At 33.3% G+C, this 14,364-nt stretch overlaps 1 protein-coding gene across 1 annotated transcript in view; it reads right to left on the bottom strand.

Moving 5' to 3' along the window:
* Window positions 1–14,364, bottom strand: part of SLC12A2 (solute carrier family 12 member 2) — a 109,928-nt gene that overhangs the window by 8,489 nt on the left and 87,075 nt on the right. The window contains exons 18-24 of the mRNA XM_032628141.1: window positions 13,131–13,237; window positions 11,054–11,133; window positions 8,631–8,756; window positions 5,797–5,844; window positions 3,719–3,841; window positions 2,125–2,236; window positions 309–395 (exon numbers count right to left, since the gene is read on the bottom strand). Coding sequence (XP_032484032.1) covers window positions 309–395; window positions 2,125–2,236; window positions 3,719–3,841; window positions 5,797–5,844; window positions 8,631–8,756; window positions 11,054–11,133; window positions 13,131–13,237 — 683 coding nt within the window. The remainder of the gene's footprint in view (window positions 1–308; window positions 396–2,124; window positions 2,237–3,718; window positions 3,842–5,796; window positions 5,845–8,630; window positions 8,757–11,053; window positions 11,134–13,130; window positions 13,238–14,364) is intronic.

Genomic DNA, 14,364 nt, shown 5'->3' on the forward strand with positions numbered 1-14,364 from the left:
CATAATGAACAATGGAAATTTAAAGAACCATGTGGAATTTCTGTGGCACTAATGATTTTCAAAAACTACTTGTAAATCAGTAATTGAATTCTTCTCTAAATATTAAAAACCCTTTAGACTTACTTCAATATCTGCAATAGGCATGCCAACTATCTGCTAGATTAAAAATAAGTTGACTTCACATGTAACTAACGGCAGGCAAAGTCCCCAGGTAATTAGTTTAAATTAAATGATCTGTTAGCATGTCTGAGTAGGTCATCCATAAAAGAATCAGAAATTTATACAAAGTAATTAATCCAATAACTTACTTTTCTTTCTTTGGTTTAGTATTAATATCTCCTAAGACCATGATATCAGAGAAGTCTATCCGGAACTTGCTAAGCAAAGTAGCCATCCTAGAACAAAGCATTGAGACACATGAAGGATGTATATAGAAGTATTCTTATTTTATTTAGGGCTGAATCGATAGGTACTAAACAGAGTCCATCTAAATTAACTTACAAAGTAGACATCTAAATGAGTTACTGTTCATTCACAAAGTAGACATCTAAATTCTGAGTAGAAACTTGTGTTGTATTCTTTTACTTTCTCTGAATCTCTCCTTAGTATCCAATAATGAATGGACAGAGCAAGACATTAATAATGAAATCTGAATGGCAACTAGTTTTTTTAAAGTTAATTTTAGTCAAATTATATTGGTAAGTATATGTATTTCAGTAAAAACTAGTAAACAGTTATTTTAAAATTATTTTTGGATTATTCTTCTATCCACAAATAATGCATATTTCAAGGTCCAACTCTGACTTTTCGGGCAAAACTGAAGCTATAACTGATGGCAGATTAAGTTCACAGCTTTTTTTTTTTTTTTTTAAACTGGGACAAACATGAAAAGGAGCTCCAATAAACCTCTAATTTTTCAGTAAATAAATACCTTTTTGGAGGCAGAGTTGGCAATTAAACTTTGGTGGTAACAACAAAAAAGTTGAAACACACATACAGGAAAAGCAATTAACAAAACAGGATTTTATTTTTAATAAAATGAAACAGAAAACAAACAAGCTATAGGTTTAACTTTTAAATTACTAGTATTTCTTGCATAAATCATGATTTGAAATGTATAAACACTTAGCTCAACTCCAGTGTAAATCTACTAAGTGCCTAATATGTGTTAAACTCAAATCTAAGATAAGAAAATAATTCAAGCCTCAGAATGTAATGACTGGTATCAAGTATATCATGTTTCAGGAGGGGAATGTAACAACTAGAAAGAAACAGGGAAGGCGTTATGAGGAAGGTGACAATAAGTACTGGGGTTTTAAAGAATGGAGTTATTTTAACAGAGAAGGGAGGAGGCAAGTGAACAACTATTTGTAGTAGACAGATGAGAGCAGGCAAAGAAGTGAAAGTCTGAAATCATATGTTTGTTTAGAGCAGATGCAGCAATGTAAACTGAAGTACAAGGCGTATTTGGGGGAATAGGAGATATAGACAGAAAGGAAACGGGGACAGATTGTAAAGGGCCCTGTCGCCTAGACTCTCTGTGGTGTGTAACAGAGAAGAAGTTAAAAATATTTGGGGCAGAGGCATCACATGATCAAAGCTTCGCTTTCTAAACGTGAAATTGGGAGCAATATGCATGATATATTATGAAATGATCAGAGATGAGACACAGTGTACTTAGAGAAGCAATGAAACCAGAACTAGAATTGTGACATGACAGACAGAAATAAGAAAATGGACAATGCCATCCTGTATTTCTGTTGTCTAGAAGTCTACAAAATATAACGCATATACAAATATCACTTTTGTGTATTTTTTACCCTGATTTTTCTTTTTAAAAAAGGCTGCTTAACACTTTGATGCTGCTAGTATTTAATAAAGCTTTTCTAAAATGTCAATATGTTAAAAAATATTACATATAAGTAAAATCAAGAATCTAAACTTAAACGTTAAGACTAAAAGAGAATGAGGTTTTACTTGTTTAGCTAGACTTTTCAGCTTCACTACAGAACAGAGCAACGTGACTGACATTTTCTGTGTTGTCTAATTGTTATCCCTATCAAATCTATATTGAAATGATGAAGTACTACTAGATAAATGCCCATCAATTTAAAACAGACTTACGCTCTCCGGTCATGGTCTATTCTGTTTATTTTTCCACCAATGAATACTCTGATCTTACAATCCTTCCACTTTTTCTTGGTAGTCAGAAGATAAGGTATCAATAAGGTCAAACCTGAATCATAAAAATATAACAAATCACTTATTAAAACACTAATTTCTCAATTAAGAACTTTTAATTCAAGTTAGTTGCTAAAAACACCTTTATTATAACTCAATATGAAACAAAATTGTTCTTTCAGTCCTTCCTTAATAATTCAGTCAAAAAGCCACTTGGCAGGCCTGAATAAGGAGAGAGGCCCAGTGGAGTCAGGGCCCATGCGAGGAAGTCAAAGAAATGAGACAGTGGCCTGGCAGGGTAGGGAGACTGGTTATATCAGGACTGAGGAAAAGAGAGTATTCACTGAAGCTAACGGGAGCCATGTTTCTCAATGGAATGAGAAACATAAAAAGGGAGAAGCTGGAGCGAACCCTGCAGTGTTGCAATGGAAGTGGTTTCAATCTATACCTGTATATACAAATAAGTGTGTGTGTGGGGGGGTGGGTGGGTGTGTTTCCTACATCTGTCCACTAAGAGGGCCTGGGAGCAGTCACACCCTAGTAGAAACGGGCATTTCTAATGCCCTGACCTTTGTTTCTAAATACCATTCTCCACTAAAAGGAATCAAGCCTCTTTGGATAAAGGGTGATTCAAGTGTTGGTGTAGGTAAAGTACAAAACTGAGCCTGGAATGTCTTATTTTATCAGAAACTAAAGAATGATGTGGACATGACAAATGGACACAGAAGTTATCCTAAAGAGAATACTGCTGGCCAAATCTGGGACAACATCAAAACAAACTATGAGAATGAAAAAATCATAATCCACTGAATAAAACAGGAATCCATAAGTCCACATAGAAGTAAAGAGAAAGCTCCTCTTTATAGTTAAACACCAACTAATAAATGAAGAAATGACAGGATTGGAAAAATCACCATTTGGACACCACAAACACACCACAACAATAGTAACAGCAAGAATAAATTCAGGCAGAAATATCAATGGATGCTAAAGATGGTGCCAAAAATAGCAGTAACGATGGTATATGTGCATGGTCTCAAAGTAACTCCCCATGCCCCAAATATCATAAAAGGGGTAACGATAAGTTTTCGGTATATAAACCTTGGGAAAACCACCTTACTCAATGGTCAAAGCTACCTTCACCAGTGATGAGACAAATCAACACTATGCCACCTGATAAGACGCAGACAGAAGGGCACAGCATCACTTCTGTGATACTTCTACCCGCAGAAACTAATTATGATGAATCATTAAACAGCACTCCAAATCAAGTGACATTCTACAAAATGGTCTGTAATATCTAAAAATAATGTTAAAGTCATGAAACTCAAGGAAGGACTGAGCAACTTTCAATTTGAAGGATACTGAAGGGACAGGACAACAAAGTGTGATGCCTGATTCTGGAACTAATCCTGTTGCTTTGGGGGACCTGGCTTAACGGGAATGGGGTCAATGAAGAGTATATACCATTTCCTAGTACTACCCCCAAAACTTCAGAAAATTTAAACTTCTTAAAAACATATGTTAGCAACCTTACCTCCATCATCAAAAAGCCACCAGACATCAATAGTGTTCTTTCCCTGTTTTTTCTGAAACTGTGTACTGGCTTCAAGAAGCTTTTGGTCAGCTACATTTAAAGGCACAGCAGGGCCTTTGGGTTCTGAAGGATCAAGCAGAAAAATAAGATATTAGGGAGGAGGTAAATATTAAAGTATATTTTGCTAAGTTCCCATAGTTCCCTAACTTTTGTATATTCAAATGTTTATAATGTAGTTGTATATATGACATCAATCATAAGGTTATACTTGTTTACAATTTAAATATACTTTTTAAATGGTTACAGATAAATAATATCTCTATAATACCTAAACTCATCCAAATTATCTTGCCTAATTTCTAATATTTTGAAGCATTCTGAATGAAAGAGAATCATAAAAACTACTAAAGAAAATTATGATCGCTAGATTTTGATTTTTGAAAAGCTGTTTCAGGCTAACTGGGCAAATTAAGCTTATGCCCATTCCATGAACATAATTTCTTTTGTAATCTGGTTTCTCAATAATTTAAAGCTCAATTTGTAATGAGATGGATAGACCTAGAGTCTGTCATACAGAGTGAAGTAAGTCAGAAAGAAAAAGACAAATACCGTATGCTAACACATATATATGGAATTTAAGGGAAAAAAATGTCATGAAGAGCCTAGGGGTAAGACAGGAATAAAGACGCAGACCTACTGGAGAACGGACTTGAGGATATGGGGAGGGGGAAGGGTGAGTTTTGACAGGGCGAGAGAGAGTCATGGACCTATACACACTAACAAACGTAGTAAGGTAGATAGCTAGGGGGAAGCAGCCGCAAGGCACAGGGATATTAGCTCGGGGCTTTGTGACGGCCTGGAGGGGTGGGATGGGGAGAGTGGGAGGGAGGGAGACGCAAGAGGGAAGACATATGGGAACATATGTATATGTATAGCTGATTCACTTTGTTATAGGGCAGAAACTGGCGCACCATTGTAAAGCAATTATACCCCAATAAAGATGTTTAAAAAAAATAAAAAAATAAAAATAATTTAAAGCTCAAAAAAAAATTTAAATGTAATGTTATCTGTAATATAAAAGACAGAAATGGGAGACATATCAATACAATCATGCAGTTATCACAATGAAACCTCTCAGTCTAAGGAAAAACTCCCTCATCTATACCTAACTTTTGTCCCCTCAATATGTGAGGCCCAATTCTAAAGCCATATAACCACCACATCTTTCTTTGAATCACAGAAAGACTGTGGGAACTCCTAGGAGGGGCACCCATCTACTGTAGGTCTAAAGAACAGTTTATCAAGGGAGTTCCCATTATGTATCCCCAGGAATTAAAAAGGAAGAAAAAAAAATCAGCACTGATTCTGTGAGCAAGCAAATGACTATAATGAAATCCCTACACCAAATTTTAAAAGCATAAATCCACAGAAGGAAGTCTGATCACTTTTGTAGAATGTCTATCATTCACTTTTCATGCTGCCATGATGTACGCAAAACATGACGAATGATTTTGCATGATGAAATAATATGGCTACCAAACCACACTGCTCCATAACTCTCACCTCTATCTCCTTCTCATAAAATTCATGTACGTTGACATGACTGTATCTCCCAAACGCAGCAGGACTGTGAGAAATATTGTAATTTTTGAAATGAGAAATATATTAGTATCAAAATTAAGGACTTGGCTGGGTACAACTGATGGTAAAGAATGCAAGTGACACTGTAAATAAACCTATTTCAGTGTCTCTACTTATCATCTAAACCATGCAGTTTAAATTTAAAAATTAAAATACTGACTTTCAGGATTTGAATACTTCTGAAATACTACCATGATTTAAAAGAATTTGTCTTTGATTTAAAAGAATTTGTCTTTGATATATCACCTTTTCCTGGGATAATTTAATGCTTTAGTTGGCCTAATGATAATTTTTCTAATCTGCATTTAATAAAAAACTGTAACATCACCTCACCATGGAAATAAAAACCAAGGTAAAGAAAGAAAATAATAAGATTGGAGTTAAAGAATTAACAGTATGAGAAAAAGGATTAAAATAAAATGATGAAAAATGCCTGCCTTTTTTCAACAGTGGTTGAGTTGGAGTCTTGCCATCCTCTTCCTCATCTAGATTATGTTTAAAAAACACAAAATATAAGTTAATTGCCTTCTTATTAATAAAATAATGAAAATGTAACTAGAACACATTTATAAATAAAACATAGTATGAAGAAACAGTGTGAAAAATAATTAAGACTGAAGAAATTTTCTACACTGAGTGTTCAGGATTTGAAAAAGCAAACATATTTTAGACTCCTCCAACAGGGCTACTGAGTAACACCCACCCCTAAATTTCATTCCTGTAAAACTGACAAAAACTTTAGAATTTTTAAACTTTTAAACTTTCATACTTGAAATCAGTTGCTCTGGCTTATAAAGTAGAAATATGATATTATAAAACTGGTGTTGCAAGTAATACATAAATTTCAAACATGCCACTGCATCACTGTGCAAATGACTGACAAGGAATTTTAGAAGCACTTAATAGATATATTTGGTATTTGTAAAAATTAATCACCACTTGAAATATTTAGGAATTTGATCAGAGACAAGAGTCTTTTGGTTTATATAAAATGCCAGGTTATACAGGAGTGATTTTTCAAATACATAAATTTATATATATACATATATGTATATGTATATATATACACATATATACACGTGTGTGTACATGCATGTATATAGCATATGTCGGTCCATTTACATGTCTATAAATATTTCCTAGGTTAATAGTTTTCCTAATCTGAAAATTTTTCGTATTCTAAGCTGTACTATTTGTTTAAGGCACATAAAACTCCCAACTTGGACAGGAAAGAGTACACTGCAGTGGGCTCTTGAGTCAGACTCCCAGCATTCCAAGTTTACCTCTAACCCTTCTTCTAGCTGTGTGACCTTAAGCTAGTTACTTTACTTAACTCCTCACTTTCCTCATTTGTTAAAAGGGTGAACAATACCTACCTCTTAAGGTTGTCATATTGCAAGCATTAATGCACTCAGCTCAGTGCCTAGCACAAAACATATATTCAAAGGGTACTCTTTCTGTCCCTCTGCATACTGCTTGCCTCAATAAGACAGACGTACCAAATATAATAACTATACCAGAATGTTTAAAATTCAGAAGACGTTTAAAATTATATAAACTTTCCTATGTTTTCTGTACTAATTTTGAAAATAATTGGCTAAATAGAAAATAAACACAAAATAAATGCTATTTTTGAATGCTAATTTTTATGCCTGTTATGGAACAAGAAACATTTCAATTATTACATTTAATTAATTGTATTAAATATTACTGTTCATATAAAGTAGATATTTGATATTATCTATTTTTAATGATAATAAAAAACATAAATATAACTATGGACATTCTGTATTCATTTCAAAGAGCTCAGAAATGTCAAGGAAATCTTGACACTGAAAAATGATTTAAACTAAGTTAAAGGCATTTACATTTTTATAATAAAAAGATGAGTAGAAATGTACTGACCCAGTTCCCTACTCTATAAAAATAGACTTCATAAGATTGTGACATACATTAATGAGCTAATGAATGGATAACATCTACTACAATGTGAGAGGAACAGTAGATGCCTGATAAATATATTACTTCTCCTCCTATCATAGTTTTACCTGTTAATTCCTAACAGATTCCGTAAAGAAAGGATCTGTTTTAGGCAAGAGAAAAGGACAACAACAACAAACAAGAGGAAATGAAAGAATGTATACCACAAACTAAAAATAAATGCAGGAACATAAGAAGAGTTATCAGAATCAGTTTATAGAATTTTGAGGTGAAATAGAAAAAAAAGATTATAATCAAGCCAGCAAAGAATTGATATGGAAAATGGGTCTCAACTAAACTCTCAACTACCACTACTCTAAGCAAACAAGGTAAATAAGGAGGAAAGAAAAAGCAACATTAATGCTTCTAAATAATCTAGAAGAGATTTCAGAGATAGGAGTTGTCCAAGGTTATCAATTTCAGAAAAAGAATGGTAATTATTTTACAGGAAGCAAAAGTATGATACGGTTTGATGATTTACAGTGCAGATTTTTCTTGTTGCATGTCAGCTGGGAGTAGGACAGATGGAGATACTAGGCTGAAACAGAGGTAGGAGAGTGAGGGTGGGAGAGTAAGATTTGGAAGTCATTCCTCTTTCCTTCTCATAAGCATGACATAGAGATTTGTGGATGAAATTATCCCAAAGTCTCAGGAGATTTGGAAATCTTTTTGTGGCTTAAACCACATTAGCCACCAGGAGTATTTATTTCTGTAATTATGGCCCAACAGTTCAGCAGACAAACGTAAATTGCTCATTTCTTGGGAGGGGACTACATTGAGCAATAAAATTACACTTGATATTTTACTACATTGTTTTACCTGAATAATACCAGGTACAGTAGATGTAAAAATATTCTGAGTATCTCAGCACATAAACAAAACCCCTGGTATTGAAGTATCTTGATTTACAAAAAAAATTATGTAAACTAATTTTATAAACATCATTCCTTTCAGTGTTATCATATGCTATATACACATTACTCTAAAACTACCATGTTTCTTTCCAAGTTCAGATTAATCTATGCTTCAAATTAAAATTAAGTATAAATAAAAACATACAAGAGCATGTTTAATTAACTGGCATGGTTTCTGTTCTATGATCTACTTAATACCTTAAAAATAATCATTTGTAGCCATTCTGGAAAGGCATAAATTTTACCTGAGCAACTAGAAATGAACAATACACGTTTGAGAACTGGTTACTTTGTAAGACATACCATATAATAAAAACTATTTCTTCCAAAATTAAAACATTACCATTAATAAAATTTCTTGTTTGAATAAAAATTACCTTTATGTGTAATGGATTTTTCACTAGATGGTTTAGAAGTATCTAAATCTGATTTTTTACTATACTCCACACTTAGTACCACATCCTTGACACCAGGAGACTTCTCTTGTGATGATAGTAATTCTTCTGTAGACATAAAGTATTCAAAATGTTATCTGAATCTTTTAACAAAAGAGGGCATCATGGTATAATAGCAATTAAATGACAATTTTAAGCAAAGTTTATAATGATAATGGTAAGTAAGTTTATAATGAATAATTTCTTATTATAAACAAATGTGACAATCAATTTTGAAATGACTATTCAACTAAATATCTTTAGCCACAACTAACTGTCAGACATTTGAATTAGGTGATGGGGAATCAGTAATGAGTGAGATGTACAGAACATAAGAATCTGGTAGACAAAAGAATGATGTATAAAATGTGAACCAACTCTACTCTAAAAGTCATTTACACATGTAAAAAATGTAGGATGTGACAAATGTTCATATACATATAAGATGACAGACAACAGTGAAAAATTATACCCATGACTATAAAGCCAAAACTAGGGGATAGAATTCTTTCCTAAGCTCATGGTGAAAGTGCCGTCTCTATTTTTAAAGCACTTTCTTCATTTTTTGTTTTTTGGGAAGGAGTTAGTAAACGTTTAGCTTCCACAATAAAAAGGATTTATCATAAAGACAAACATAATATGAAATTGATCTTCTATCCATAATCCTCATCACTGATATGTGTATATTAAGAGAAATAACAATAGAAAGTATGTAAGCCTCAGTGCCAGCACTATGCTAAGAGCTTCACAGACAGTATCTTCACAATAGCCTTATGAATAAAGATGAGGAAACTGAGGCTTGGAAGTCAACAAATTTGCCCCAGCTACAAAACTACTAAGAGAAAAAGCTGGAATTTTCAAAGCATATCTGACTCTACAGCCTATGCTCTTAAGCCCTGTGCTAAAGCAAATTCCTGTCTCCAAATCTTAATGATGAATAAGGAGGCTTTCAAAACAATTCTTATGATTATAAACACGTGAAAATATTTTCTTGAACTTCCAATCACATTTAAATCTCAGCAAATTACAGAGTATATCATTTATTAGCCAAACTCTGATGTTTTTGAGAGTGAAAGGGAACACTACTAATAATTATGCAGAGTTATTAACAGGTATCCTAAACCAAAATTACTGTTAGAGCATAACAAGCATAATAAATAGTATTTTGCAAGGCCTACTCCAGAGTAAGAAAATGCATTTTCAGCAGGCCATACTTTTGTGTTACATGGATAAAGACCTCAAAGCATTCCTTTCAGAAATGCACAATACCCTTAAAGTGGTGGGGGGAGTGGGAGGATTAGAACAGCTTAAATACATGAACAGATGAGGAAAGTTCATTATAGGCCTCTCAGCTATTTAGCCTTAGCTAATTTTGATGACCTGGTTAATTAATTGATAAGGATAAAATATTAGGTACACAAATTTTCTTAAACTTACAGTATTTTTTAAGCTACAAGGAAATCGTTAGAGGGTATGGAATTTTCCATAGTTTTTATAAAGTTGCCAAAAGTGCTAAGTATACTTTAACAGGTTTTAAGCTTAATGAAAAAAAAGTTTTAAAAGCTTAAAAAATTATATAGTTTGAGAGGAGATCAGTGGGTGTCAGGGGTTAGAGAACAGGGAAAGGGTATGAATGGAAGCTATAATGCAGTAGCACAAGGGAGATCTTTGTGGTGATGGAACAGCTCTGTATCTTACATGAAACAACATATGTGACAAGTGAAACAGAACCACACACATGTGCTTGTGTGCACATTTGTACACACAAGTGTATGTAAAACTGGTGAAATCTGAATATGGTATGTAAATTGTCCCAATGTCAATTTCCTGGTTTTGATACAGAACTATAGATACGATGTTACCAGTGGGGGAAACTGGAGGAAGGGTACACAAATTTTTGTGAATCTATAATTACTTCAAAATGAGAAAGTTACAAAATATAGTCTTTTCTGAAGAAACAGTAAATGATATAACAAAGTTTAGTTTTTCATTATTAATACACCTCTATGTACAAAGTATATCTTCCATAAACATGAAAATGTCTAAAATGTTTTCCTCTGATTATTTTATCATGTAGTTTTGTAACTTTGGCCAAACTACAATCATAACTAATGTTTGTTTCTCTTAAACTTATGATTTGAATTGAATTTTATTCTATTAGTAATTACTAGCCACCATTCAGGTTGGTACAAAGAGAAAATCCAAACTTTGGTAGAGCCAATCAGCTCTGATCTTAAAATGCCATACAATAAGTATATGACACATATTAGATGGTAAATATTAAAGAATTTGTAGAATTACATATAATTTTCTAACAAAGTAATTTACATTTTTAAGATAAAAAATGTATTTCAAACAAGATTTACCTTGTCCTTGAAGATGAGATATATCCAGACCCTCTTTTAGGCGGATAACTACTACTCCATATTGTATATCAAAGGCGTCACTGTAACAAGAAAAAAACAAAAAACAATTTTTTTTAATCACAAAAATTTCTGTCTCTCTCCTCTATAAAATGAAGGCAATAGTAGATGATCTCTAAATTTACTTTCAGCTTTAAGTATCTGATTCTTATAATATGCTTTAAAAATTACAGTGACATCCATACTTTCTACAGATTCACTGGAGAAAAAATTAATAGACATGTAAACCTTCCTCTGCTGTACTGTGAAAGATCTAATTAACTATTAGAGAAGAAATAACTACAAGTATTTTAAAAAATAGTTGATTCGAATCAAAATCAATTTCCTTAAAGAAAATCCAGTGAATATAGCTCTTAGTCTACTTCAGACTAAAATAGCTAAATGTTTTTGCTATAAGGTATAGAAATTTCTATAATCTATATAATTTCTTTAAGCTATAGAAGTTGATTTGCAGTTTCAGACCCTCCATACTGTTAATACATACATAGTAAATAAAGTATACCTCAACTGTTCAAGGTATTTAAAATCACAACCAGAACATAAGTGTCACAAGATAAAAGAGTAAGCAGTATCACTGCTTTAAAATAGCAATCAACGTCTATGGTTCCAGAAACCAGAGAGCAATATTTTACCTATCTTTAAACTGCTGCTTGACATATAATACTTGGATTAATACTTGACTCTCAGAGCAAACATTCACTTCAGTTCCTAAAAGATCAGTGTCAGAAAAGACTCCTTTCTTTCAGTGCTCCCATTATGACAAACTACAACTAATAATGAATGAATTATTTGCAAAAATGTCACTTTTTCTATTTTCTAGGATAATTACTCCATCTCACTGGTCTTACATCTTCAAAGAAAAAAAGCATACTCTTTGGCTCAAAGCCCACATGATGTAGTCTCTTTCATAGTCTCCTTCTTTCCCTAATCCATGCATACAAAGTACAGACTACAGAATTAGAAAGGGAGAGTGAAGTGCTGTTTACGAAAAAGTTAACAAACCCAAAGCCAAAGACCAGTCACAACCTCTGACAAACCAGCAGAGCTTGAATTTTACTAAAAACCATTTAACAATTACTTGGGAAATCTTAAGTATCGTATATTTTACTAATGAATATTAGAGATTTATGAAAGTAAAGTATGAGATCTGGTTACTTCCACAAAGATGTTTCAAGGTAGCTATGAAAACCAAAGCATTATATGTGATACAGGCAAATAATTATATGGTTCTACCAATAGATACAACAGGAGCTCCAGGAAGGGAAATAACTCCAGTGAGTTAAGGATAAACAGATAAAAATTCACAGAGAAGTAGGATTTGAATCTGGTACTAGAGTTATTTTGCCAAATATAAATTTTTTTTAAATGACAATTTTTATAAAGAAATACTTTATAAGGAGTGAACAGTTCTATTTCATCAGCATCTATGACAAGAAAAAGACTACTCTTCAAGTATAATGTACTAAGAGAGAATCCTTATCCTCTATAAAACAGTGTGAATGAGATAAAGAGATTTGCTAAATAAATACTAGGAATACTAGAAAAAGTACTTTTCAAGATTAAAAACAAAATATGACAAAAATAGAAATTTTATTCTTTTTATTAAATAACTCAGTCCCAAAACACCTTTGTAATAGATTAAACAGATACGTATCCAAAAATAACATGGATAGATTCAAATCAGAAAGACAAAGTAACAAAAGGATAAGAACTCATTAGACAACCTGTAAGAAGGAAATTAAAGTGAAGTAAATCAAAACTACGCTGTCTTATAAACATCATTGGAAATACCACTGAAAAGTGAATAGTAAACACAGAACTTAATACTTCAAGGGGGTGGAAAAGCAAACATATAAGTGCATTTTAAAAAAAGAAATGTAAATAACTTCCAAATGATTATTTTCATTCTATGCTTCTACTAGAAGAGACTATATGAGAAACAGACTTCAAAAAGCAGTGCAAGCTTTCAAAATTAATATTTTCTGAATCAACTAAGTTACTGAATTAAAAGGATACTTACTGAAATAAGTTTATATACATATCCATATCCCTCATATCTGCTTGCAACCAGTCTTTCTTAAATCCAAGGACAAGTGTGTTTGGTTTCATACGCCCAAGACCAGCAGCCTAAAACACAGAAAAAATACAACTTTAAAGATATGCCACTCACAAAATGCTTTTTAAATGACAATATCCTCCTAATGGACAGCCTCTAAACATTTTTATTTTTAACGTGTTTTTATAAATTTATTTATTTATTTTATTTATTTATGTTTGGCTGTGTTGAGTCTTCGCTGCTACGCGTGGGCTTTCTCTAGTTGCAGTGAGCGGGGGCTACTCTTCATTGGGGTGCGGGGGCTTCTCACTGCTGTGGCTTCTCTTGTTGCGGAGCACGGGCTCTAGGCACGTGGGTTTTCGTAGTTGTGGCTCGTGGGCTCTAGAGCGTAGGCTTAGTAGTTGTGGCACATGGGTTTAGTTGCTCCACGGCATGTGGGATATCCCCAGACCAGGGATCAAACCAGTGTCCCCTGCATTAGCAGGTGGATTCTTAACCACTGTGCCACCAGCGAAGTCCCTAAACATTATAAAATTGTGTACCCTTATCAGCAAAAATAGTTGAGCATCCAATGCATGCATATTTATAAATTATATATACATTAATTATATTACTTATGATTAAACATACACAAAAATAGAAGATAAACACATGAAAAGTTCTAAATGTATATTTTGTACTTTTATGATTTATCAGAATTTTCATTTTTAGGAAGGGAAAGATGATGGAATATACTTAGCCTTTCATAAAAATCATAACAATACAGTGGTATTCCCAGTTACATATTTTGCCATTAAAACCTAGAAGCAGAAGTCCAAATTGAATACATGCGTTGTTGGCTACAGTTCAGAATTCCATCAGTTTTTCTTGCAACTTCATGTAGAGATGCAATTCAATATGCTTATACAAATATGCCCTCAGATCCAATTAATTTCTTCTTTTGTAATTTTTAAAAAATTAATTAATTTTTGGCTGCATTTTATCTTTGTTGCTTGCACGGGCTTTAGTTGCAGCGAGTGGGGGCTACTCTTCATTGTGGTACGCAGGCTTCTCACTGCAGTGGCTTCTCTTCTGTTGCGGAGTGTGGGCTCTAGGCGCGCGGGCTTCAGTAGTTGTGGCACGCGGGCTAAGTAGTTGTGGCTTGCGGGCTCTAGAGTGCAGGCTCAGTAGTTGTGGCACATGGGCTTAGTTGCTCTGC

The sequence above is a fragment of the Phocoena sinus genome, chromosome 3 (genome assembly GCF_008692025.1).
Source record: "Phocoena sinus isolate mPhoSin1 chromosome 3, mPhoSin1.pri, whole genome shotgun sequence".
NCBI lineage: Eukaryota > Metazoa > Chordata > Mammalia > Artiodactyla > Phocoenidae > Phocoena > Phocoena sinus.